The sequence below is a fragment of the Phacochoerus africanus genome, chromosome 4 (assembly GCF_016906955.1).
Source record: "Phacochoerus africanus isolate WHEZ1 chromosome 4, ROS_Pafr_v1, whole genome shotgun sequence".
NCBI classification, from domain to species: domain Eukaryota; kingdom Metazoa; phylum Chordata; class Mammalia; order Artiodactyla; family Suidae; genus Phacochoerus; species Phacochoerus africanus.
In genome coordinates this window covers 62,669,974-62,696,748 of record NC_062547.1, presented here as the reverse complement: position 1 = coordinate 62,696,748, position 26,775 = coordinate 62,669,974, and the positions used below count along the sequence as shown (strand labels likewise).

The 26,775-nt window shown below is 49.3% G+C and overlaps 1 protein-coding gene across 2 annotated transcripts; it reads left to right on the top strand.

Moving 5' to 3' along the window:
• Window positions 1-662: 662 nt before the first annotated feature.
• TPM4 (tropomyosin 4) lies at window positions 663-23,746 on the top strand. Of its 2 annotated transcripts, XM_047776721.1 has the most exons (9): window positions 663-962; window positions 6,274-6,399; window positions 11,473-11,606; window positions 14,001-14,118; window positions 14,683-14,753; window positions 15,820-15,895; window positions 17,579-17,641; window positions 17,727-17,796; window positions 22,312-23,746. In XM_047776721.1, the coding sequence occupies exons 1-9, from the start codon at window positions 849-851 to the stop codon at window positions 22,392-22,394; spliced, it is 855 nt and encodes a 284-aa protein (XP_047632677.1). In that variant the 5' UTR covers window positions 663-848; the 3' UTR covers window positions 22,395-23,746. The 2 variants fall into 2 exon arrangements, with proteins under 2 accessions (XP_047632677.1, XP_047632678.1); XM_047776722.1 differs by lacking the exons at window positions 663-962; window positions 6,274-6,399 and adding an exon at window positions 6,527-6,929.
• Window positions 23,747-26,775: the final 3,029 nt, after the last annotated feature.

Below are 26,775 nucleotides of genomic sequence, written 5' to 3'. Positions count from 1 at the left end.
AGGGGGGGGGGTTCCCTGGTGGCTCAATGGGTTAAAAGATCCCATATTGTCACTGCAGTGGCCTGGGTCACTGCTGGGGCGTGGGTTCAATCCCTGGCCTGGGAACTTCCACATGCCAAGAGTGCAGTCAAAAAAAGAGAGGAGGAGGTGGAGAGACACAGAAATAAAAAAGAGATGGAGACAGATACAATGACAAAAAAAAGAGATGGAGAGAGACACAGAGATAGTCACCAAAGGAGAGACAGAAGGAGAAGATGATGAGACAGAGACCTGTCAGGCAGAGATGGGAGTAATCCAGGGGCCCCCGGCAGAGGGCAGCTGAAGATGGGCTAGGGTCCTGACCCCCAATACCTGGAGGGATCCAGAAGGGAGGAGAAGGGAAGACAGGAGTCCCCTCCCCCCACCTCACCCTTACTCTGCACCTCACCACATGCAAGACTTCTTCAGCCCGCCCAACCACAGATGGGGAAACTGAGGCCAGCCAGCGGGCTGCTGGCATCCTCCCAGGCCAGCACTGTGCCCGCACGCCCACGCGGGACCTGTGTCACCAGGTTAAAAATGGTAACTGGTCGGGCCTTTTTTTTTTCCTTTGAGAAAATCCTAGGCCCAAATAAGGCGAGGGCTGCGGGAAGGCCGGTGAGCTGGCCAAGTCCTCCTGAGCAAGCAAGCGAGTGGCGGCTAGCCCAGCCGGCCTGGGCTTGGGCCTCCTCCAAGACTCGCCCCGCAGCAGGGCGGTGCACCCCAGGAGCCTATAAGGGCTTCTCCTCCACCCGGCCGGCTCACTCGACCCCGACGCCGCTGCCACCGCAGGCCCCTCCGCGCCCACACCCCCTACCCACTGCCCAGCCATGGAGGCCATCAAGAAGAAGATGCAGATGCTGAAGCTGGACAAGGAGAACGCCATCGACCGGGCCGAGCAGGCGGAGTCGGATAAGAAAGCTGCTGAGGAGAAGTGCAAGCAGGTGAGGTACCTCCCTTGGCCACCCCGCGGGTTGCCCAGCACCCTCTCTGAGCTGGCAAGGTTCTGGGGTCCAGGGTGGGGGGTCTGGGAAACCTTGGTACTTGGGGGTTGGGCAGAGACAAGGGGTGATGCTCTAGCTGAGAAAGAAGTGAGGGAACCATTGTCTTCCCTGGAGGGGTCCTCGAGCTGAGAGAGAGGGAGCCAGCTGGACCCACTTCCTAGCGGGGCCCGTAGGAGCAAAGAGAGTGAGAAAGTGTGAGAAACCGTGTGAGAAAGCAGGGGTGTTTGTGTGGGCTGGTTGTGTGTGTGCAAATGTGAGTGTGCAGAGGTGTTTTGTGGTGAGTGTATGCTGGGGGAGCTGAACTAGATGGGGGATGCTCTGAGTGTGTGTGAAAGCATTTGAGCATTTGTGTGTCCACATGTGCTGTGTGTGTTTCAGCTATGTGAAGGGGTGAAGGTGACGGAGAATGTGTGTGCAGAGGGTGGCTTGAGCTTGTGGCTGTTGGAAAGTGGGTATGAAAGAGGGAGGTGTTTGTGAGTCTGTGTGTGTGTGTTGATGGTGATATTGGCAGCAGTTCGTGGCGGGGGGTGGGGGTGGGGGAACTGGTTGTGTATCTGCTTGTGCAAAAGTTTCGTGGCACTAATGGAATGTGCATTTGTCAGGTTGAGTGTGTGTGTGTGTGTTGAGGTGACTGAGCTGGTTTTGTGTGTGTGTGTGTATGTGTGTGTGTCAGGACAAGTGCAGGCCTGTCAGGGTGACTGTGTTTCTGTTGTGGTATCTGTGTGGGTGACCCAGGCCCCGTGTCAGGGCATACTCAGGTGTGACTGTGAGTGACTGCCCAGGGAAGTTGGCCAAGTGTGGGTGTGTGCGGGGGTGGGAGGGCGCTATGACTGGCTGCAGGGGCAGCTGGGTGGTGGGGTCTGGGTTGCATGGAGATTAAGGGTGAACCTGAGAATCCCAAGATGTCACTGTGTATCTGGGGTGCCCTTGCTGTGAGCCTGGCAGGGGAAGGCCAGGGTGCCTGTGGCAGGCAGAGGCCCTGGACCCTGAGCTTTGAGGACAAGATTCTCAGGAGGCCAGGGAAATAAGGGTACACCAGGGACCTAATGGAAGGACAGTGGGCAGAGGGCTGGGCAGTCCCAAGGCCATGGCTTAGAGCAGAGCTGAAGTCAGTTGTCTGGGTCTAGGTGGCCAGAGCAGCCAGTGAGAGGGAAGAAGGGGGCTCTGCCCCACAAAGTTCATCCACACCCCTGGGGCCAAGCCCTCAGGGGCATCAGGGTCTTGGATAAGCCCCAGGAGACGCCCAGGATGGTGACACCAAGTGCCCAGCCCTGCCCAGCCCAGGCGCCAGGCCAGCTCAGCAGGTAAAAGTGCAGGCTCTGAGCTCAGACTGGCTCAGTTCATAGCTCAGTCACTGAGCACCCTAGGGCAAACACCGTCACCTCTCTGTACCTTGGTGGCCACATGTGTGAGATGGGGAAGTGACTGGTGCCTCTCTCACCACCTTGGAAGGACTTGAAGTAACTGTGCAGGTGGAGCTCTTGGCCTGGTACCTCGTGCAGTATAGGGGCTCAATAAACTCAGGATTCTTTCCTGCCCTGCCCATGGGCCTCCCCATCCCCCAGTGTCCCAGAGCTGCCCTAACAGGCTGACACATCCGTACAGGACAGCCCCACCCCACTGCTCTCTGCCACAAACCTTCCTCCTCCCTCCCTGGCAAACACAAACGCCCATCCTGTGCTGACCCAGAGCTGCCGGCTTCCATCCATCTTTTAGCCCTTACCATAGGGGGCTTAGCTAGGGATTCAGAGAAAAGCAACTTCATGGCTCTAATTTTCACTAAGGTGTGAGTGACTGATACAGTATATTCTACCAAAGCAGACACAAGTTCAAAAACGAAGCCTTCTCAAAACCCAGCCAGCTGCCTGGCCAGGGACAGTTTCTCTGGTCTCCAGCTGGATGTTCATTCTGTTCTTTTTTCCCCCACAAAGCTGCCCACTAAAGCAGATGTGTGCTCAAATCCAGCCTAGGTCATCTTCTAGCTCTGGGATTCTGGGCACACTGCTGCCCCTCTCTGAGCCCTCAGTGTTCTCACCTGAGAAGTGGGGGCAGGGCATGGAACCTGAGATTCCAAAGGTCTAAAGTAGAAGCCTGAGCCCCATAGTGCAGATGGTCAGTTCTGCCTGGGAACAAAGGCAGAGGGTTGTAAAGATCTAACTTATCCAGAGTGCTTTATGCTGCTGGGGCCAGAGAGCATGGGGGACTCTCAGGGACACTGCAGCAAAGTCCCAGTTGCAAGCCCTCTCTGTCCAGTATGGGGATAGGACCAGGAGGCCCAGCCTGCCCACTTCCTGCCCAATCCACTCCCAGGGCAGTGACATCCGCCACAACTGGCCTTTGACCCCACATCCTGCCTCAGCCCTGCCCAAAAGCCCCATTTACAGGGATGAAGATATATGGTCCGTGACCCTCCTGGCCATTTTACAGGCAGGGAAACTGAGGCCCTAGAAGGAAATGACTTGAGAGAGACTTTCCAGAGCCAGGGCAAGGCTCACCTCCACCCCACCCTCACCCCAGCAAGGCACCACGCACCCTTATCTGCTTTGTGTGTGGAATTCAGACAGAGGGAAGGAACCCAAACTGTGTCAGTTTTATTTTTTTTTCAGACCCAACACCAGCCACTGAAGGGTTTGCACTTGTGTCATTGATTCTTTCTGTAAACTCTCTCTACCCCCGGGGTTCGCCATGGGCCCAGCCCTGTGCTGGGCAACGCTGGAGCTGGGCAATGCTCAGCAGCAGGTCTGTCTCACAAGGAGTCCCAGGCTGGGGGAGCCAGAGACAAATAGAGACCCCCTGCCTCAGGGGTCAGGGTTGGGCCAGAGGGTGAGACAGGCACTGGGGGCAGCAGTGCAGGCTGCCCAGGGGAGGGGGTGATGGTGCTGGGTGTAGAGGGTCAGGGAAGTCGGGTGTGCTGGGCAGTGGGGCACAACATAGCCTGGCGGTCACACAAAGCAGCTTTGGAGTCAATCTGACAAGAGTTCAAATACCCTATCTATATGGCCTTGGGCAGGTCCCTTTCTTGTTTAGGAACTCAGTTTACCCTTCTGTGACAGGAGGCTTCAGTGCGATGGTATTTGTAACGTGCCTGGCGCATGCTAAATCCTTCATGGCCCCCTGTCCACCTTATCACCATCCCATCTGCTGTTGTCCAAACATTGTCAGAAAAAGGCACCAAAACCCAATAGTCTTTACACCCAAATGAGCCCAATGCTGCAGAATTCAGTGTCACTCTTGCATGTTAAAAGAGTGCTGTGCTTGGCACACAGTTGGCCCCATAGTAAATGCTGTATGCCAAAGAAAGTCATATGGGCAGTGGGTCAGGCTGACCTGTCTTTACAGAAATTGGTTCATTTTCTCAGTCAAGGTGGAAGTTCAGGGCCCTCAGAGACCACCATGTCAATTTTGCCGATGAGGAGACTGAGGCCAGAAGAGGGGACGTGAGTCTGCACAGCTGGTATTTGGAGTCAGGCTTCTGGGCTCCTTGTCTAGAGGTCAAGGTCAGGACCAGTGAACTCTGACTTAAACTGGAGCTGCTGCCACATTTCTTTGACCCCTCACTCCCTCTCCCATTCCCCAGATCAGCAGTAGGATACTCAGCAGCCCTGGAAATGGGGATAGCAGCCTTTAAGAACTTGCTCATGCGTGCACACAAGCACACACACAGCACCTGGCACATTTTGCACATCTTGGGAATAAACATGAACAAGTCAGGGAAGGATGCAGAAAAGTGGGCCTGGCATGAATGCCTGTTCAGAAGTGGGTTCAAATCTTGTGCTGTGTGGCCCTCAGAAAGTCACTCCCCCTCTCTTAGCTTCCTGCTAAGAGAGGGGGAGTGACCATACAGGTCCCACTGGGGGAGCATGGACAGGACCAGGGGTCTAACTGCCTGAGACAGAGTCAGATCCAAACCTGAGCTGGACTGCACTCCAGCCTAGAGTTAGGGGAGGGGGATAGAGGTACACAGAGGAAGTGAGGGTGACAGAGGCAGCTTCTTGAGCTGACCCTTGACTGGTGCAGTGGGGCAAGAGGGAGGAATAATAGAGATGGAGAGATGAAGGGGTCTGTGGTTTGTATCGCATCGACTGGAGCTTCTCATATTGTGGTTGCTAGGCGGTGGGCAAGGATCTCAGGATAAACAAAGAATACTGAAAATTTGGAGAATGTAAGGGACATTTTTATTAAAAGGAACACAGGCCAAATGCGGAAGAATTAAAAGATTTAACCTGAGCCTTTCAAGAAAGTGATCTTTATTTTTTTATTTTTATCTTTTTAGGGCCAGAGCCGCAGCATATGAAAGTTCCCAGGCTAGGGGTGGAATCGGAACTGCTGGTCTATGCCATAGCCACAGCAACACCAGATCCGACCAGGTCTGCAACCTACACCACAGCTCACAGCAATGCGGTATCCTCAACCCCCTGGGTGGGGCAGGGCGGGCGGTGGCCAGGGATTGAACATGTGTCTTCATGGATACTAGTCAGATTCCCCCACTGAACCACGACAGGAATTCCGAAAGGGATCTTTAAAGAGTAGCTTTTGGAGTTCTAGTTGTGGCTCAGTGGTAATGAACCCAACTAGTATCCATGAGGATGCAGGTTTGATCCCCGGCCTCGCTCATGAATTAAGGACACGGGTATCGCCATGAGCTGTGACATTGGCTGGCAGGTGCAGCTACACATCCTGGGAACTTCCATACGCAGCAGGTAGCTCTCTTCCAGAAATCCCTCAAAGTCCAGGAGAGGGCAGGGAATTGGGCCTTTAAACCCTTCAGGGTTATTTTATGAGAACCACTCTTTCAAGCAGTAGGGAGCCATGGCAGGTTCTAGGCAGAGGGAAAGTAAACATAAGCTTAGGATGCTTCTCTGGCTGCCAGTGTGGGACACAATTAGGTTGAGGGTAGAAGAATGGTTCATGTCCAGGGACTGAGACTCCCCAGAAGAGGCTGCAAAATTGAACTGGTGTTTCTAGGAAACGTGTCGGGACTTGTTTCCAAAAAGCTGCGAGCAACTCCTCAAGAGTATCGGAGGACCCCAAGAAAGATAAGTGCAGCTGGTCCCAGGACAAGGGAAGGATGTGAAAGTCATATTAACAGGTAGCATTTATTGAGTGGTGCATAGCATTGTTATCCTGTTTTACAGATGAGGAAACTTAGGACCAGAGAGAGAGCCAGAGGATTCTTGTGAATGTGGGGGGCACTCCTGCACCGGCGGGGACTTGACCCCCAGGCTGACGTGTCCCCCCGATCTGTTCCCAGGTGGAGGAGGAGCTGACGCACCTCCAGAAGAAGCTGAAGGGGACAGAGGATGAGCTGGACAAATACTCCGAGAACCTGAAGGACGCGCAGGAAAAGCTGGAGCTGACCGAGAAGAAAGCCTCCGACGTACGTGTCCAGTAATGGGGGCGCCCGCGACAGGGCCAGGCAGGAGCCCCGGGGCCGGGCGGGCGGGAAGCGCTGGAGGAAGAGGAGGAGGAGGAAGAGGAGAAGGCGGTGCCTCCCGGCGGTTTCTCCAAATAAGTCCCGAAAAGGGGCACTTTCCAGCAGCTGCGGCCAGCGGTGCCGACGTCAGGCCCTCCCCCAGCGGTGCTGACGTCGACGGCCGGGTAGGGTGACCTCATCGCCCCGACGGCGGCCCTGCCGGGGGCGGGGAGAGGCGGGGGCGGCCCCCCGGCGTAGGCAAAGGCTCGGGGGCCGGGGCGCGGCTGCTGCAGCTCTTGCAAGAGCAGAGCCGAGCCGAGCGCCCGCCGCTGCCCGCCGCCCGCTGCGTGCGCCTCCGCGCCATGGCTGGCCTCAACTCCCTGGAGGCGGTGAAACGCAAGATCCAGGCCCTGCAGCAGCAGGCGGACGAGGCAGAGGATCGCGCGCAGGGCCTGCAGCGGGAGCTGGACGGCGAGCGCGAGCGGCGCGAGAAAGTGAGAGCCTGCACCCCGGCCCCGCGCGCCCCGGTTCCCGCACCCCCGGCCCCAGCGAGCCCTTCTTTCTTCCCTTCTCCCGGTGCCGCCCGCTTCCCGCGCTCACCGCCCGACTGCCTACCGCTGTAGGCCCCCCTCCCCCCATTATCCCACCTTCACACCCTTGGGCCACGGAGCTTCCGATCGTAGACCCGCAACCCGAGACCCTCTGCTGAGACCCCTTCCTCCATCGCCATCCTTGTTCCCTGGCCTGGGAGGGGGCGCCGCATCCGGATCGGGCGGGGCCCGCAGAGAGAGAAAAGGGGGGATGGGTTGGTGGAGGGGATTGCGTGATCCTGGACTGGGGAGAGAGGGGTTGGGGGCACCCTGCTGCCTTCTGACTCGGGGCTGGCGCCGGGGTCCGGGCGGTGGTGGCGGGGGGAGAGCTGCGACTCGACCTGGGGGCGGGAAGTGAGAGTGGAAACGTTGAGCTTCCATTGTCTGGAGTTGGACAGGCCGGTACCGAGAGTGGGGGTGGGGGCGTCGCACTTTCTCGCCTCTTCCGAGGTTTCCCGGTTCCTGCTGAACTTTCCCAGCTGTTCCCAGGGGCGCGGCGGCGACGTGTCTGCTCCAAGCGGGGGGGGGGGGGGGGCGGAAGTTCAGTACCGAGCCGCCGGCCTTTCTCTCCCCAGCTGGCCCCAGCAGGAACGAGGGCTGTGGGACCCTGACTTTCTCTAGAAGCCCCTTGGAATGCTAGCAAGGGGCCCTCGACCCACGATCGTTTTGGGTGCCTCCGCTCCAAGTCTCGAGCCCTGAGGCAGATAATGGGGCTGAATGAGAAGGGGGCCCCAGCTCCCTCTCCATGCCCTGACTGACTGCCCCTTGGGACGGGACAGGGGTGGCAACCCCTGGGGCTGGAGAGAGACCTGTATTCCAATCCCATCTCATACCACTTCATACTTAATTCCTAGGAGCATGTCTCCATCTGTAAAGTAGGGGTGACAACAGTGCTGACCCCTAGGATAGCAGTAAAACCATCCTGCATAGCATCTGGCATATAGTCGGTGCTCTATTCCTGGTCTTTTTTCTTCCATCCCTCCATCCCCAGACAAGCTCAGTCTAGTGGGGATAAGTGGGGCTGATTAGCATTCCAGGGGCCTTCTGTGTTCTGTAGTGGGAGCATGGCAAGCTAGCCAGTGGGATAAGACTTCAAAGTGGAGGTGGGGCAGGGTCTTATAGAAAAAAAATTAAGAGTTTGCTGGAACAAGAGAGTTTGTGCAAAGACTCATAAGCAAGAAAGTTGGGGAAAGGTGTGGGAGCCAAGGGTTCCTGAAGGCTGGAGCACTGAGACTTGGGATGGGGACCCCAGAAGTGGAAAAGATTCCCAGCCAGATGGAATTGCCATATGTATTGACAGTTGTGGAGAAGGGCCACAGACTGCCTTGCTGCTGGCCGGCGTCAAAAGCGTTTAATCTTGTAAGGACTGCTCTGGCGTGAAGAGGCCTCAGAAACCTGGTGTAAGCCTCCAACAGTAGCTGGTTTGGCCTCTTTCACACACGTAACCGGCATTACTCTCCCTCTGATCTCATCCCAAGTCATCTCACTGGAGGACAATTACTTCTGCTTAAAAATGGCCCTGAGCCGTGAGCCAAGAATTAGGAGTGGGACAGTCCAGTTGGGAGGAAAGATGTTTTTGGAAAGTTTCGAACTTCTTAAAAAGTTCACTTTTCAAAGCATGCTCCTCTCGGTCAGAAAAGGGAAAAAGCCTTAAGAAGTTTCCTGGACTAAAGGAATTAAGCCCAGGAATGGGGGGTGGGGATAAAAAAAAAAAATCTTTTCAGTCTCTTGTAGAGAAAGCCAAGAGGCAGCGTGTGGCAGACTTCTGGGTCTGCCTCGCGACAGCTGGTTTCGTTTAGATTTTTGTGTGATTAACCGACATCTTCCTGTTTCTTTGCCACATGTATCTAGCAAGCCTCTTTTGCCTTATAAGGGAAATCCTTTGTAGAGTGTAGAAGCTTTGATTGCAGGAAGGGGTGGAGCCCAAAATGACTAGCAGTGACTAGCAGTTTTTCAAAAATACGTATATATGTATGTATGTACATATATGAATGCATCTCAAAGCTCGTTTGATTCCAGATAGTTGAAAATGTGCCAAAAGCGTGGTTGTTGGGATTCAGAATCCCTCACGTAAGAAGCTCTTTTTTTTTTTTTTTTTTAAAGACAACTCATGAACCAAGCACCTCAGCATGTTCTAAAAAATCAATTCCTTGACTACTAATGGGCATGAGGGTTTTTTGGAAGTGACAAAACTGTTTTAGAATTAGATAGTGGGGGTTGCACAATTTTGTGAATGTACTAAAAACCATTTGGGAATAAAAGTCAATTCTTGCCCCAGTTGCTAAAGGAATTAAGATTAATGTAATCTAAAAAGAATAAGAGTTCCCATTGTGGCTCAACGGATTAAGAACCCAGCTAGTATCCATGTGGATGTGGGTTCAATCCCTGGCCTCACTCAGTGGGTTAAGGATCCAGCATTGCTGCAAGCTGCAGTGTAGGTTGCAGATGCAGCTCAAATCTGGTGTTGCCATGGCTGTGGCTTAGGCTGACAGATGCAGCTCCAATTCTGCCCCTAGCCTGGGAACTTCCAGTTGCTGCAGCCCTAAAAAGAAAAAGAAAAAAAAAAACCTAAAAAGAATTAAAGACACTCACTCATTGGAAGGAGTGGGTGACATTTCTTTCTTTTTTTTTTTTTTGCTTTTTTAGGGCCATACCCAGAGCACGTGGAAGTTCTCAGGCTAGGGGTTGAAACCAATCTGTAGCTGCCAGCCTACACCACAGCCAAAGCAAAGTGGGATCCAGGCCATATCTGCAGCCTACACCAAGGCTCATGGCAATGCTGGGTCCTTAACCCACTGACCAAGGCCAGGGATCAAACCCGCATCCTCGTGGATACTAGTCGGCTTCATTACCGCTGAGCCATGACAGGAACTCTGACATTTCTTACACTAGTTCATCAGTGGTTTAAATGGTGTTTCAGATGAAGTTGTGATGAGAAACACCTACAGGAATTTCCTCTCTCTCTGCTACTAGGACTCTGGAACTGAGAAAAGTTCCCTGACTCTGTTTTTTAGCAACTCTGGCCTCATTCTACCACTCCACTAATTTTTACAGCCTTCCCGAATTTGGAGATTCTTTGTCTTGTTATGAAGAAGCCAGGGTGGCTTTATACTTTTCTTATCAGTTGAGCTCCATTTTACCAATTCTCAATATTCCCAAGTGTGTGGCCTCGAAGCCCCCGCAGGATTCAGGGTATAGGTTCAGCAAGGGGAGAACCCTGGGCTGGAGCTCCAGAAGTTCCATGACACTGAACAAAGCTGCTTCCTCTCTCTGGAACTCTCAGTTTCCCCAACTATAAAATGGGTGAGATACAAGAGGATCAAATGAGGTGAAATCATGGCAGTAAGAGCAGTCCTTTGTGGGACTTCCCACGTGCCAGGTGCAGTGCCACACCCTTCTATTACAGTCCCCGCAGAGGTGCAAAGGAAACAGGCCCTGGCATAGGGAGGCTCAGACAAGCGGTAAAGCATCCTGCCCCATGCCACATGGCTGCAAACTGGCAGTGGGGACTCTGACCCAGCAAGATCTTAGAATTCTTGCTTTTTTGATCTCAGAATTCTTGTTTTTGGAGTTCCCTTCATGACTGAGTGGTTAGCGAATCCAACTAGAAACCATGAGGTTGCAGGTTCAATCCCTGGCCTCGCTCAGTGGGTTAAGGATCTGGCGTTGCCGTGAGCTGTGGTATGGGTCACAGACACGGCTCGGATCCCAAGTTGCTATGGCTCTGGCATAGGTCGGCAGCTACAGCTCCGATTCGACCCCTAGCCTAGGAACCTCCATATGCCGCTGGTGCGGCCCTAGAAAAAGACAAAAAAAAAGGAATTCTTGCTTTCACGCCTGCCACCATGTCACCTTCCTTGTAGATGAAAAGCCTGTATCATCATTCTGACATCTCTCCCATGCCGGTACCTAAGTTTTCTTTCCTTTCTTATATCTCTTTGTTCCAACATCTCTCAGCCAGCCTGTGGTTATGGATGGAATTCCGACAGGGCTGCCCTTATCTCCCGCATCTCATTCCCAGCTGTATGGGCAACGTGTAACTGAAGCGTCCAGATTCTTGCATTTATCTTGCCATTTGGGTGACAGGAAACAGACCTTATGTGACAGGGTGATCCAGGTCACTGGTGGCCTTGCTCTAGAAATCCCAGGGAGAGGCCATGGAACATACCTGTCTCTCTCCTGTATTAACTTGACAGCCCATCCTGTTGTGGGACACATGTCTTTGTTGAGCAGTTGATGTTCGACAACCTTTGGAGAAAAGATCACACGGAAGATTCACATTCTCCAGATAAGATAGAGTGAATTCCTTACCACCTGGATTTCTGGGTGGGCTTTGGCGGGAGAAGTGTGTTAGCAGCAGGGAAAGAGTACTGTGTGAGTGCAGGAGGCTCCCACTGCTGGCTGGCCTGTTTCCTTCTTAACTTGGCTCCACCTCTCACCTCCCTAGGCCGAAGGGGATGTGGCAGCTCTCAATCGGCGCATCCAACTCGTTGAGGAGGAGTTGGACAGGGCTCAGGAACGACTGGCCACAGCCCTGCAGAAGCTTGAGGAGGCAGAAAAGGCTGCAGATGAGAGCGAGAGGTAAGAATGCTTTGAACCTTTAGTGTCTGCATTAGTGTTTGCTTCTGGGAAACGGGGATCGTGCTATGCAGCCAACCTCCCAGGGCTGGAGTGAGAATTAATGAGAGCACATGGACTTGCGCAGGTGCACATATGTACACATGCATGATAACGCCTTGTAAACCATCATGCTGCATGTAGAGGCATCTGACCTTGTGGAGGTTTATGAAGGAAAACTCCCAACAGGCAGAGGAAGGCAAAAAATGGGCAGGTGTAAGATTGCAGCTGTGACTCTCACTGGCGATTAGTTTGCAGAGCACTGGTTCACATAGTCTCTGGAAGCTACAGTGCATCTTGTCCACATTCTCGAGACATCAGTTTCCAGGGTCCGGGATGAAAATTTGGAAGGAGTTATCTGCAGACATGATCGTTAACGGTGCTTCAAGCAGGCTTTGGGCTACTGGGCAGCTGTATGTCAGAAACATGCACAGCTGGTCCCATTAATGTACTTGTAGCTGATAGAACTACTCACCTCCAGGGCATCTTCCTGCCTGCTGCCTCCAGCAGGGTACTGTGTCCTCCAGGGCAGGCCAGTTCTCTGGCACCCCTTGGCGCAGGTGCTGGGGGACTAAGGGCAGATCGTGTCATTCACAGAAGCAGCCATCTCTGTGTGGTAGTAAATGGGTTCCTTCTGTGGTGATGGTGAGGGCTGGGCCAGTGGTCATCTCGTATCAGCCACGCCATCACACCAGAATTCTCACTGGACCCATCCACCATCGCTCTCTGATATAAACTCCTCCCAAGGATTCATTCCTGATAGTACTGTTGTGACCATACACTGGAGATGCAAAACCAACTGGGGGAGTCTTGGAGATTGACTTTTCGAGTTGCCCAAATGGTAAATTTCTTCATGTGCAGTGGAGCAGCCCCTCCCAGAGACACAGATCCCAGGGCAGGCTCTGCTTCAGCCACTTAATAGAGGAAGAGAGTGGAAGTTCAGAATGGCCGCAAGGAAGTGTGAAGGACCCAGTCACAAGTTGTTCATGGCTGCGCCTGGGGGCTAGATTAACTGCTACCCTTGTTCATTTAGGCCAGCTTGGCCAGATATCTCACTTCTAAGACCTCCCCAGGGCAAACCAAGAGAGCCTGGGATGGTCCCACACTTGTTGGTATTGTGTTAGCAGAGGCTTTTGATGGCATCCTTGTTAGAGACTGCTGTTGAGATAGAAAGAATTCTTCTATACTTGCGAGCTGGAGGATCTATATACTTCTTTCCACTGCCACTCATGGTGTAGTCTTGGGCAAGTCACTTTGATCTCTCCGTTACTGCAGACAGTTTTCCAAGCTTGCTGATCTGGAGGCCTTGTACATGTGTGGAGGACCTTTTGATAGTTATCTGAGAATGGTAGTGATAGCCCCAAGGTAGGCGTTGATTGGACAGCAAGAGGTATATGGTCCTCTGCTGTGGGCAGGCATGACAGACATCAATACATTATCCTGGGCTGGCCTCTTCTTTGGAGGTCTCTGGACTTACCTTGGCCACTCCAAGCAGTGCAGGCCAGAGTGAGCTCCATTTCATGGTCAAAAGATGTATGGGACTCCCAGCTGTTCCCAGGACACTGTCCTTTGTGAATTAGATGTATCCACTTCAGTTCAGGCCATCCTCACCTGTCTCCTTGTGGGCATTTATCTGCCTTTAACCTGATCTTCCCACTGCATTCTGGTTTCCACTTACTCCTGTTTTAGAAACCCTCCTATGGTCCACCCATAGTCTTTCTTTTCTCTGGGGCTTTCTGCCATAGTCTTTCTTTTCTCTGGGGCTTTCTGCCATAGTCTTTCTTTTCTCTGGGGCTTTTTTGTATAGCTCTTTCTCACTGAAGAATGACTTTCCCCTCCTTATTAATTTGTGGACTGTCTTCTGGAAAGCTTCTTATCACACACACACACACACACACACACACACACACACACACCCTTCCCTCTGCAGCAGAATTCATCATTGCCATAGCCAAGCTGGTCCCAACCTCTGATCATATTGTTGTAACTATTGGCATACAAGTTCCCCCGTAACTAGTTAGAGATTATAGGCTGGGAATGTGGACTCTGGAGCTGCATCACCAGGGCCTAAATCCCAGCTCCACCACTTACTTGTCTATATAAGCTTGAGTAAGTTACTGAGCCTCTGTATGCCTCAGCTCCTCCCTCTGTGACATGGGGGTAATGTACCTGTTTCTAGAGGGGTTAAGTTTAAGGCACTTAGTGCCTGGCATTCAGTAAAGAGGAAGTGTGTATGAGCAGCTCGACAGTGTCCTCTTTGGGGTATGGTTCTTGGTAAATGTCAGAGCAGTTCCACGGAGGTGTGTGATTAGGTGGTGATGTGTGTACGGAGGTAATGATGAGGTTTGTTCCTCGCAGAGGAATGAAGGTGATAGAAAACCGGGCCATGAAAGATGAGGAGAAGATGGAGATTCAGGAGATGCAGCTCAAAGAGGCCAAGCACATTGCCGAGGAGGCCGACCGCAAATACGAGGAGGTGAGTGGGGATGAGTGGGGCTGGCAGATGGCAGCAGCAGGAAGTAGGGAGGAAATGGATCTGTGATAGGGAGAACCCTGGGGCTGCCTAAAGGAAGCTCTTGGTTAGCTCAGCTGTCCTTCTGCATCCGATCTGTTTTTCCTGAGATAGCCACTTGGCCAGGAAACTGTATCAGCCACAGAGACAAAAGTCCTGGGAAACTCTGTGACACTCAGACAAGTGGGTACTTAGTGGGAAAACCAAGTGATCAGATCAGGTCCTGCAGCTGGGCATTGTGACACAGCTAGGCTAAAACAGGGAACTGTGGTCCCCAGCCATGGGTTTTCAGACCAGAAAAGCTCAGTTGTTTCTTCTGCCCACCCCCATGGTCCCATCTCAGCCTCACTCCTGGGGCCTAAGGGAGAGAAGTTAGATTTCCCCCAGCACTGTTGGAGTCAGAGCATGAGCAGAAAGCCCCACACTGTAGTTGGTCTGGGTGTGGCCTTGCTCTCTGCATGGGGGAGGGCATCCTATTAGACATGGCTGCTGGGAGTCAGTCTTGGTCAATCCTTCCTGTCTCTGCAGGTAGCTCGTAAGTTGGTCATCCTGGAGGGCGAGCTGGAGAGGGCAGAGGAGCGTGCCGAGGTGTCTGAACTGTGAGTAGCAGGGCAGGACTAGGGCCCAGCTCAGCTCAGGGGTGGAGCGGGAGGGAGTTGGTTGTGCTGGGCATGGACACCTACCGGGGTCTCTGGTCCAGTGGCTGGGCGTCTGGGACTCATTGCTCAGTCCCTCTGCAGCTGACAAAGAGTGGTGGCGACTGTTCTTACTGCCCTGGGAAGTGCTGCCCACATGTTGACTCTTCCCACAAAGGTATTGGGAAATAGGAATGAGGCAGGCAATAGCAGAGAAGCCCAGAAGTCCCATTTTCCCAGAGAGGACATCTCAGGAGGCTCTGTCTTCTTAAGAGAACACTGACCTGGAGTTCCCTAGAAGCTCAGCAGGTTAAGGATCTGGCATTGTCACGGCTGTGTCACAGGTTCAATTCCTAGAACTTCTGTATGCCGCGGGCACAGCCAAAAAAAAAAAAAGAGTACTGATCTATAGAGGGCAAGTTACCCTGTCAATGTCAGTGTTTAAATGCCTTATTCTTGATGTCATTGTTTGGCTGTGACACATTCCTAGGGCAAAGGTGATAAGCTTGACCAGAGTCCTCACAAGCTCCAAAAAAAAAAAAAAAAACCAAAAGTCTCTCTCCTCAGACTTCAGTGAGGAATCCATCTCCCATCTCTCCAGAGCATCCCACAGTGCTGAGAGAGAACTGGATTCAAAAATCCATTCCAAGTTTGCTTCCTGGAGTGTCCCGTGTAAGCTCTGATTGCTGTCTCCCAGCCTCCTGCACTCCATCTCACTCTTAAAACACCTTCCGGAGTCAGCCTCATCAATCACAGATTTCACAAGTCCCGGTTGCCTCAGACTTGGCGGGAGCCCAGGAGTGCTTTACAAACCTTCCAAATACTCCTCAGCCTGCCGCGCCTTTGCCTGGCACGATAGGGTTTTGATAAGTACACAGTGCAGTGTCTCAGAAAAAGCCATTAACATTTTTCCCTGCATTCCTTCTGGGGGCCCCTGGCAGCATGGATTCCTTCTTTTTGAAGACTTCTTTTAGGGGAATTGCCTGTTGTAAGGGGAGATAAGACACAAAAATCCTTTGTCTTTGTGCAGAAAATGTGGTGACCTGGAAGAAGAACTCAAGAATGTCACCAACAACCTGAAGTCGCTAGAGGCTGCATCTGAAAAGGTTGGTGGTTGGCTTGAGCTGGAGGGTGATTTGCCAGATTTCCTTCTTTTCTTGCCCCCAGGTGCACAGGAGCATGCCAGGGAATCAGGGATCTGACCTCTATTTGCTAACAGTAGTTTTGGTGTCCAGCAGCCAGGTTTTTTCCCCCTACAGAAAGGGGTGTTCGTTGGCTAGATTTCCTTCCTTCATGGGGTCTTAGCACCATCTTTTATCTCCACCTCCTATGAAGGTGGGGATGGAATAAGAGTTCAGAACCTGGTCAGGCTCTTTATTAGGGAGATCCGAGCATCACTGTATACATAGAGCTTCACTCTCAACTGAGTCTGCAAGTTCCTCTAGAAATACTTTCTAGAAGGTCGAGTGGCAGTCACAGGTGGAATTGTGCTTTTTAGGTTGAAACAGTACCCAAAGGAGGGAGCACAAGGAATAACACACCCACTGCTTCCACTTACCATCCCCCGCCCCCGCCCCATTGAGCTTATTTCAGAAACATTCCATGTTGGTCACCTCCAGTGTTTTGAACCTGCTGTCCACTCAGCCTGGGGTGGCCTTCCCTTTGCTCTTTGCTCAGTAACCCCTTTTTCATCCTTTAGGTTTCTATGTAAGAGGCCCACCCTGATTGCTCATTTAAGTTAGTTGTTTCTTGACTGCGTAGCCCTAACTATTTCTTTTCCTATCATGATGGTTGATCACATTTATCTTAATTCATGCCTTCCTTGCTAGATGGTAAGTTTTAAGGACAGGGACTCTGCCTATCTTGTTTAGAGCTATGTCATTAGTACTAGCATGGTGCCTGGCATAGAGTTCATATTAGAATAGAGGGTGAATAAATGCAGTCTGTGTGTGTATGCCAGACGCAGCCCTGGTCACAGGGATAGATGCTGCAGGGATGGTATGCCTTCTGCTCTCCAAGACCTCACAGTCTAGATGAGTAGAGGGGTTGACAAAGTTAACAAAGTGCCGTGGGGCTTCAACAGAGGGACTTTGGAAAGTTGGGAAAGGTGTCACAAGGAGGTGACGTTAGAAAAGACTGTAGAGTGAGCGTGATGCTGGCCAGGAGCTCAAATTAGAGTCAGGTTCCGGTCACGGCTTGGTCACTTCATAGCCATGTGACCCTAGACAAAGTACAGAACCTGTCTGTGACTCTTTGCTCATCTGTAAAATGGGAATGATACTATCTAGCAACTAAACAGGCAATTAAAGTTTACCTAATATTCACTGGAGTTGAGCCTTAAAAGGTAAATATAACTTGCGGCCGGTAGCAGTGTTGGAATAGAACATTCCATGCTGGGGAAGCCCCCGTCGTAGTCAAGGGCTAGGAGACCAGAGTACACAGAATGTGTTTAGGATATGGCCAGCTTCTTGGGGAAGCCAGTGGGAAGAGGACTTGGAAACATAGGTTAGGCCAGCTGCTGTGGCGGGCCTTGAGTAGCATATTTCCATTCCATCTGCCCCATCTTCATCTCAGGCCTTGAGATCAATCCCATCCCAGAGGGATCTCCCCCAGATTCTCTGAGTTTCACACATTTCTTCTGCCGGGAAACGTGCCTGTCTCTACTTTGCTTCTTGGGGGCACATTCATAGTTTCTAGCACACACTTTTTTCCAAGGAAGAGGGGGTGAGCATTTTATCCTTTTTTTTCCCCCTCCTTTTTAAAAAGCAGTGTTTTGGTCTCTCCCACAGTATTCTGAAAAGGAGGATAAATATGAAGAAGAGATTAAACTTCTGTCTGACAAACTGAAAGAGGTAAGTGTGATCCCACTCAGCTGGGTCAGGTTTCTCTGGGGGCTGGTCATGAAGCAGTCATAATGACTCCTTTCTTCTGCCCTAGGCTGAGACCCGTGCTGAATTTGCAGAGAGAACAGTTGCAAAACTGGAAAAGACCATCGATGACCTGGAAGGTATGAAATTACCATCTAATGCTGTTTACTCTACCTCCCCCTACAGGACACATCCAGAGACAGTTGGAGGAGATCCAGAAGCACTGAGTTGGGCTCCGATTGCCTTAGGATAGTAAAGTGCACAGTGATGTCACATCTGGAGGCCTCAAGCCCTGGAAGGGGACAGTGCAAATCAGATTCAGACTAGGGTTGCCATTTTTTCAAGAAGTAAAATATTTCTGCTTAATTAGCTCCACATGTGAGTACAAAGACCCAAATATGGCTGATTTTTTTCAAGTCTTTAGAATTTCCTTCAATTTGCCATTTCTGAGATGCCTTGCATTTTTTAAATGCCTTACATTTTTACAGAGCTCTCCCAGAGAGAGCAGAGCTTATCACTATATGAGAAAATGGAAATTTAGAGAACTAGAGACCTGAATAAAGACTCCAGTCTGACAGTCTGGTGCCCACATATCGCAGAATGGAAGATTTCCATCTTTAAAAAAAATTCTGTCCCGTGTTCTTCATGAAATAACCCGGAAATTCCAAAATCTTGGGGTTCAAATGAAATCTCCCAAACTGCATGTCCCACCCAGAAAGGGTATAAAACTCATTCCTCAGACCCTGTGTCCCAATGTTTGGTTTGGGACGTGAAGTTTCCATAAAAGGGAAAATGCCCCATTCCAAAGTATAACCTTTGGACTGGATGAGATCACTAAAAGTCGGAAATAACCTGGGGGTGGGAGATTGTGGGGGGAAGCTCTCTCCATTTCTGGTCACCATTCTGTCCCTTGCCACTTAGAAATCACTCCATAACCTGTTTTCTCATTTGTTTACCTAGAACACACTTTCATGCTTTGTTTTCTCACTTTTTTTCTTCTTGCTTATGTGTGGCACTCCATTCCGACCCTCGAATTCTGTCCCCTGTACCTCTTCTGAACTCTCTCCCTGGGGACCTCCATCCTCTAGACGAGCTATATGCTCAGAAGCTCAAGTACAAAGCTATCAGCCAGGAGCTGGACCATGCTCTCAATGACATGACTTCTCTCTAAGAGGCAGCAGGGGTGCCGCCCTCTATCCTAGCAATACTGAAGTCTGCCTTCTCACTGTGGTGCCTACACTCCCGTGGGCTTCTAGAAGCTCCAGTGTCCTGCCTCCTGGTTTGATCTGTCAAGCCTTCTTCTGCTGTGACTGTGTGACCCAAATAAAGATAGGCAATCCTCTTCTTCACACCCTCTCATTTTCATTTTCTCCACTTGCCACTTTTGAGCCGTAGCTGTCAGGCCCTTGACCATGGCTGCAGCCAAGAGTGAGTGGTTCACATGAAGAGCTCATTGCAAAAAGAAAATTATGCCCACTTGATTCTCTTCTGACAATGTGAAAACAAAAGCCATTTTGGCCTGAGCTCTCAAATGTATTAGCTAATTGTATCTGCATGCCAGTAGCAGTTTTTCCTTAAACTGAAGTTGTTTTGGAGACTCATCAAACCTCTTAAGCAGCTTAACTTGCAAAAACCAGAAGGTTTTTCTCTAAAAAGAGTCTACCCTTGGACGGGGCTCAATCTCTGGATTCAAACAGTGGCAATGGCATTTTGGTCTTACTCCTCCTTTCTTGTTTTCTCTGTGTTATACATGGAGAATGGTGCCTGGGGTTCCCTGTCTTTGCTGTTCACGGAACGTCTCTCAGCTCTCAGCCCCAGAAGGAAGTTCACCGGTGAAGCTCACCTCTTATCCCTTGCCCTTAGAAAACAACTCTACGAGGAATTAAAGGGCATCCCGTTTGCAGGGAAAGGGAAAGGAAACTGCTGGAATGCCAAACAAAGGAAGTGAGGTGCTTCTTTCCTGAGTTCCAAACAAAGTTGCCTGAGATGCTGCCGTCTCGCCCCTGATATTTACTGTGAACCAGGAATTTGGTTTAGTTGGAACTCATAAGGTTTGCATGTGGCTATTAGTAGGTCACACCTATAGTGACCAAGAGCTCAGTGGCTTTCCCAAGGGAATCCAAATTTCAAAGAGCCTATCCTGTTCTCCCCTGCACCTCACCACCACCACCTCAAATTGTCCCAGAAATACGGACATTTTGAAGTCCAAACCGTCTTCCAGACTGCCCCTTGAACCTGAAAATGGCATGAAAAGCTCCAATTAGAGCATTAATGTGGGGTCAAGAGAGCTTGGTATTCCTCATCCGGTAATTTTTTATTCATGTGGGAACCTCTGTCACAATTCTTTATATTCATTTCTCCAAAATACATTTTCCCTGAACTACCGACACCCAACCTTTCTCTGTTCCAAACTGCCGTCCACCATGAACTTCTGTGTTAACCACTCCCCTCACATATTGCCATACATGTACCCCTGGAAAGATTATAAACTGTGTAGGGGTGGGTGTCTTTTGTTTGCTCTGTGTATTTGCTCCTGGGATTTTTCCAGACATATGTAGCCTCCGCCCTTTGAAGTAACTGCAGCCCTGCCTATCCAGTCATTCTGCCTAACTAAGCACTTGAGTGGAACTTCATTTACAGAGATTAGGGCTGTGGAGATCTGCTACTACCTGTTGATAGTGTGTGGTCCTGTCACACTTCTCAAAGGCAATTAACTCTTTAGGGGAAAGTTATTTTCTCTCCGACCTAATAACAAAGTAGATGCCAGGGAATCAAAATGGCAAGCAAGGTGCAATAAGGTCAGGGTTTGTAGTTGAGGGACCTAAATTCGAATCCCAGCTCTACCATTTTTGGCTTTGCAACCCTAAATAAGCTACTTAGCTTTTCTGCAAAATAAAAGTGATAGCTCAGTTGGAGAAATTGATTGACACATAGTAGGCACTCAGTTACTCTCTGTTAATCCAGACTGGAGAGGCCCACATCACTGTTCTGACAGAATTCTCTCACCTTCAAAGATTAGATTTTTAAGTGCCACATCAAATGAAAGGCTCAGGAGTTCTAGTTGAAAGGCTGACATCTCTTACAGTCATTTTTTTTTTTTCTGAAAATTTCCAAGCTGATCATATCACAGTATATGAGGCATTTTGCTTTCCTCTGGTATTTTAATGAGCCTTGGCCTGGTCCCTTATCAGCTATCACTCCATGCAAACCAGTCCTCTCGTGCTCTGTCATGCATAGCTCTAAATGGCATTTTAAGTTTTGGGGTCTTGTTGGATTGTTTGTTTTTTTCATTTGTTTCATCAAGCCAGTCACTTAATAACATACCTATAGTCTGGCTTAAATTTCAGTCATGTTGCATTTACCTGGGGTTTGGTTACATTGTTGTGGACACATAGACACAATGATGCAATTATGCCTGGAATTTAAACACTCATTTCCAAAAGCTCCAAATGAAAGAGGGTTACAGGATTATATTTCCCTACCATAAATTCAGTTAACCTGCACTAGGGAGAAAATGTATTAAGTCATCCATATTTCAGACTAAAATCTTACATTCATATAGCATTTCCTAAGTTCTGAAGTATTTCTCATTTGTTCCTGATAATAACCCCCATACTACACATTGATATTATTATCCCCATTTGACAGATGGAGAAACTGAGACCTAGAAAGGTTAAATGGCTTACTTTAACACATGACTAGGGCATAAATCCAGGTGTTCTGACTCTAGGATTGCCATATTTAGCATATTAAAACAGAGGAGACTCAGTTAAATTTGAATTTCAAATAAGCAATGAATAAATTTTTGAGAGTTCCCGTTGTGGTGCAGTGGTTAACAAATCTGACTAGGAACCATGAGGTTGCGGGTTCAGTCCCTGCCCTTGCTCAGTGGGTTAATGATCCGGCGTTGCCCGTGAGCTGCGGTGTAGGTTACAGACGCGGCTCGGATCCCACGTTGCTGTGGCTCTGGCGTAGGCTGGTGGCTACAGCTCCAATTCAACCCCTAGCCTGGGAACTTCCATAAGCCAAAGGAGCAGCCCAAGAAACAGCAAAAAGACAAAAAATTAAAAAAATAAAAAATAAAAAAATAAATTTTTGGCATAAGTATATCTCAAGGAGCATCTGGGATACACTTATGTGGAAAAAAAAAATTTTTTTTTTGTCTTTTTTTCTAGGGCCGCACCTGCAGCATATGGAGGTTCCCAGGCTAGGGGTCTAATCGGAGCTATAGCTGCCAGCCTACACCAGAGCCACAGCAACCTGGGATCCGAGCCGCTGCAACCTATACCACAGCTCACGGCAATGCCACATCCTTAACCCACTGAACAAGGCCAGGGATTGAACCTGCAACCTCATGGTTCTAGTCAGATTCGTTAACCGCTGAGTCACGACGGGAACTCCTGTGTGGAAAAATTTATTTGTTGTTTATCTGAAATTCAAATTTAACTGAGCACTCCATATTTTATTTTGCAACCCTATCTGACTCCTTTATTCGGTAATTAGCATCTACTAGTCCGTGGTGTTCTGTTATAATTAAAATGCAGAGTATTTTCTCTGCTCTTTCACTCTGGCAACATGGAGTTTAGCAATTTTTTTTTTTTCTTTACCAAAGATGCTTATTAATTTATTTCTCCCTCATTCTTAACTCTCACCAGAAAAACTTGCCCAGGCCAAAGAAGAGAACGTGGGCTTACATCAGACACTGGATCAGACACTAAACGAACTAAACTGTATATAACCAAAACAGAAGAGTCTCGTTCCATCAGAAACTCCAGAGCTACGTGTTTTTCTCTTCTCTTGTAAGAAGTTTCTTTTGTTATTGCCTCTTTGCTTTGCTGGAAATGTCAAGCAAATTATGAATACGTGACCAAATATTTTGTATCAGAAAAGCTTTGAGCACCAGTTAAATCTATTCCTTCCTTTTTTTCAAGTGGCACCAGCTTTTTCAGCTCTATTTTTATCTTTAAATTGCATTTATTCCTAAAGTAGGCAGGGTATTTCGTATTGAGCATACTCTCTTAAGACTGAGGGCATTTGGTTCCTGGGAGAATAGACAACCCCACACTTTAAAAACACAGACTCCAATGTCTAGTCATGGGTCAATTTAAAAAGCTGAAGAATATCCACTGCTGGTCACACTATAGGAGGCCAGGGACCATCACATTAAAATGAGTGGGGATTTTCCAGCCAGAGCAAAAAAAAAAAAGAGGGTGGTGGGGTTTACTGTGGGAAGTCATAAACCACAGAGAGATTAACCTAATCATCCTGGCTCTTTTCCACCCTCCACCCGTGCAGAACAAACATCCTCTGAGTGGTCAGCATGAGAATGCCTGGTAAAAAGTCATAATTACCCAAATATTTTTCTGGATCCTTGACATGCTCCTCTATGTTTCTTTCATTCTAGAGTTGTTCTCTGAGGAGCTGTCTTATTCCAATAATGACCCATGCTTGTCTGCTCTGATATAAGGCCATCCACTTAGCAGGAGTGAATATTGTAGAATTCAGTCCCATTCAGAGAAGCTATATCATAAAGACTGCCAGCCATCAATAATTGAGCAAGATTGTTTTCTAATAAACAAATATTGGGCAGAATGGGCCTCTGACAGCAAAGTAGATATACCAATGTAGTTGGCCTAACATCATCTCCTCTATACTCTAGGAATGGCAAATTAGACATTTACTTATCTAGAATTTAATCCCTTCTTCAGGGTCAAGTTAATAAATAAGACCAAGAAACTCCTGATTAAACTGGATATGGAGTATTTTGTAGACAGGGCTGCACATTTTGGCTTTATTATATTTCCGCTTTCTCAGTTAACATCTCAGAGCTGAAACATTCCATACTCCCCAGCAGTGTGGGGGCCAACTCAAGTTTACAATTCTGACTAAAAATCACCCTGCTTCTAGCTTATCTGAACCCTCTGCCCCTCACTCCTATTTATTAAGCGTCACACTACCCAGGAGATACACTAGCAAATTGTGCAATTGAATAAAATCCACACTTTTCATTTAGATTCTTGCAACTGTATCATATGTAACAGTATCACTTTTTCTACATTTTGGTCAAATAAATTTTTACATAAACTACAATTTGTGTGAATTTTAGAATGTGTGAGGACATATACAGCATTTTGATGCAACAAATGTGAATGGGATAGAAAGATAACTGTGCCAAGAAACTCAAGGGTTATTGTTTTGCTGTTTACTATGCTTCATAAGGATTATTATCTCTATGTTACAGGTAGGAGCCCTTTGCCTTAGTAAATCAAATCTCCTGTCCTTTGTTATCCCCAATCCTACCTAAGCCACACTAAAAGAATGAGTAAAATTTTAACAGACCAGATAGAGCAGGAAAGATGGTCCCTGTGCTTGAGTAAGGTCCCTGTGCCTGGGTAAGGTTTTCTCTGTGTTGCATTTACAAAGGGAAGAAGTAGGAAAGCTAGAAGGTAGGTGCAGTCCACACTGATGAGAGCCTGAAGTTAATTTGGTCAGGAATGAAGAGCCACTGATCAATAATCAATAAATTAAATAAATACATTAGGAAAATCCACTTAGCATTCATTCTGAGGAAGGACTAGAGTCGGAGCAGACTAGAGGTAAGAAGATCAGTTAGGAAGATATTTCAGTTAATCCAGGTATATGCTGACATACTGGAAGAAGAAAGAGGAAGTGATCTGAAGGAAAGTAATCTTAAGACTTAGCTTACTAGATGGCAAGGACTCCAAGAAGAAAGTGCCAAAGATGACTGCAGTTTCACTACCTGAATTGCTTTGATATTTGCCTTCAAATATGATTTTGGGAAAGGGAATTAGGGAACTAAAAGAAGAACTGAAAGCCTTTAAAACATTAAACAATTTTTTTGTTACCAAGTCCAACTAAAAACATTTACTTCGTTTTAATTCAACATTTAACTGACACTGTGAGCTTGCTGATATGGTAGATGCAGGGAATGTCTACGAATAAAGTATAATGCTTCCCTTTAAGTGCCCTACCATTGCTAGACTGAAGTTCCTCCTCTCTCCACTGCCTTGGGCTGTAATCTAATCTCAGTACACTGTTTTAGTCATCCTTGTGCCTCAGTACTGAATGTAAGTATTTAATGTTTGTTAAACTAACCTGTTTCTGCTCTTGGGGTGTTCCCAATCCCATGAGGTGTGGGTGGGACAGAGGGTGAGGTTAGGACCAGGTTGTGAGGACTCTGCCCCGCCAGTAGACCCTGTTTTAGACTGAGCACACTGCAGGGTGTAATCTGGATTAGGGAATGATCAGGGAGACCAGTGGAGAGATGTGATGATCTGACAGGCATTAGAAACAGAAGAGCAAGATTCAAGAGCTATTTAGAACCTCCTTAAAAAACCAGGATGAGTTCCCATCGTGGCACAGCAGAAATGAATCTGACTAGTATCCACGAGGATGCAGGTTCAATCCCTGGCCTCCCTCAGTGGGTTAAGGATCCAGTGTTGCTATGAGCTGTGGGTGTAGGTCACAGATGTGGCTTGGATCTGGCATTGCTGTGGCTATAGTGTAGGCCAGCGGCTACAGCGCCAACTCGACCCCCTAGCCTGAGAACCTCCATGTGCCTTGGGTGCGGCCCTAAAAAGAAAAAAAAAACATAAAAATAAAAATAAAAAACAGGATGAGAGGGATGAAAGAAAAGTGTTGGAGATGACTTGGGTTTCACTTGGTAATTAAAGACAAGCTAGTGTGAGTAGATGACAAATTCAGTGGAGGACATGATGAATTAAAGTATCTGACAGATCCAAAGGCAGGCACCCTGAAAGCATTCGGGACATGGAGTAACAGCTGGACTATGGGTTCTCTAAGAACTGAGAATCACCAGCATGGAGATGGTAGAAGCCACGGGAGTGAGTAAGATCACCATGAAAGCAAGAACAGAGGTAGAAAGAACCAAGAGAAACACCAATATCTAAGGGACGAGCAAAAAATCCCAAAGTAGACTGCAATGGAACCTTAGAAGCAGCACCCTGAGAAGATAAATAGAGGGAATAAAAGAAGCAGGCAAATAACATGGGAAAAGTACAAAGAAAAAGATCTGTGAGAGGAGGTGGTCCATAGTATCAAATGCCACAGAGGCTGAATGCAGCCAGGTGGTCATTGCCTCTGGTTGGTTGAAGCTTTTCATAACCAGAGCCTGATTAGCCAAAGAATGTGAAGTGGGACAGAGAGGAGAGGCAGCAGTCATCTTTTGTCAAGATCCATGGGAAGCCTCCAGGCCTGATAGCCCAGAGTGACACATGGCGGTGAGTCCACCCAAGTGATGTGGCTCATCCCTACCACGCAGAAAACTATCTGATCAAGACCTTAGCCTCTGAAGCTGTTCGGTTTGAGTTCAAAAACCAATTTATCTGGTTAAGAGCCTGGGAAAGTCATTTAACCTCTCAGTCTTGTTTTCTCACCGTAAAACTTGGTGAGGGGAAGCGTGAACACACACAGTAATACCTACCTCGGTGGGTTGGGGTGTGGACAGAATATTTTATAAATTTTTTAATAAGTGCTGACAACACTGGCAGGCACAGAACCAAAAGCTCTTTAGTATTCCCTCTAATTCTCACTATCCGAACTCTCTCGGCGGGTTCCGAGGCTCCAGGGTGCAACTCAGACGGCTGACTGGGTCGCGGCGGGAGAGGCTCTGGGACAAGTCCTGGGCAACCTCTAAATAGATCCAAGGGAGCATCCTGAGGAGTCCTGCGGACCTCGGGGCGCAGCTTGTGGCTGAGGCCTGGGTCTCTAGGAAGATCCGCTGGCCAGCGTCAAGGCCCCGGAGCAGGTCTCGAGGGGGCCTCGTTTCGACTATGACGGTACTTCTGCTCTCCTATCTCTTCGGCTCCGCCTGGTGCGGAAGCCTGCAGACCGCACCACCACCGCCACGCCACATTCCCGCGCTGGACCCGACGCTAACTGAGCTTGCTCGGGCCTGGAACAGCGAGACCCAGAGAACACCCCACACCACCCGAGTGCGCCGTCTGCTGGCGCACTACGGCCTTCCCGGCGCGCTTGCGCACGCTCCCCAGACCCCGCCCCAGTTTGAGGGCGCGCGGAGCCGTTGGCCCAGCTGCCCGCCCTCCCCCTCCCGTCGGGGGGCGTGGCCGCCCTAGAGT

What these genes read in the sequence shown, in the direction of transcription:
- TPM4 (XM_047776721.1), top strand. Translation starts at nt 849, where the DNA reads ATGGAGGCCATCAAGAAGAAGATGCAGATGCTGAAGCTGGACAAGGAG. An exon ending in CTGAGGAGAAGTGCAAGCAG is followed by an intron (nt 963 to 6,273) that starts GTGAGGTACCTC and finishes ATCTGTTCCCAG; the next exon opens with GTGGAGGAGGAGCTGACGCA. An exon ending in CGTGCCGAGGTGTCTGAACT is followed by an intron (nt 14,754 to 15,819) that starts GTGAGTAGCAGG and finishes GTCTTTGTGCAG; the next exon opens with AAAATGTGGTGACCTGGAAG.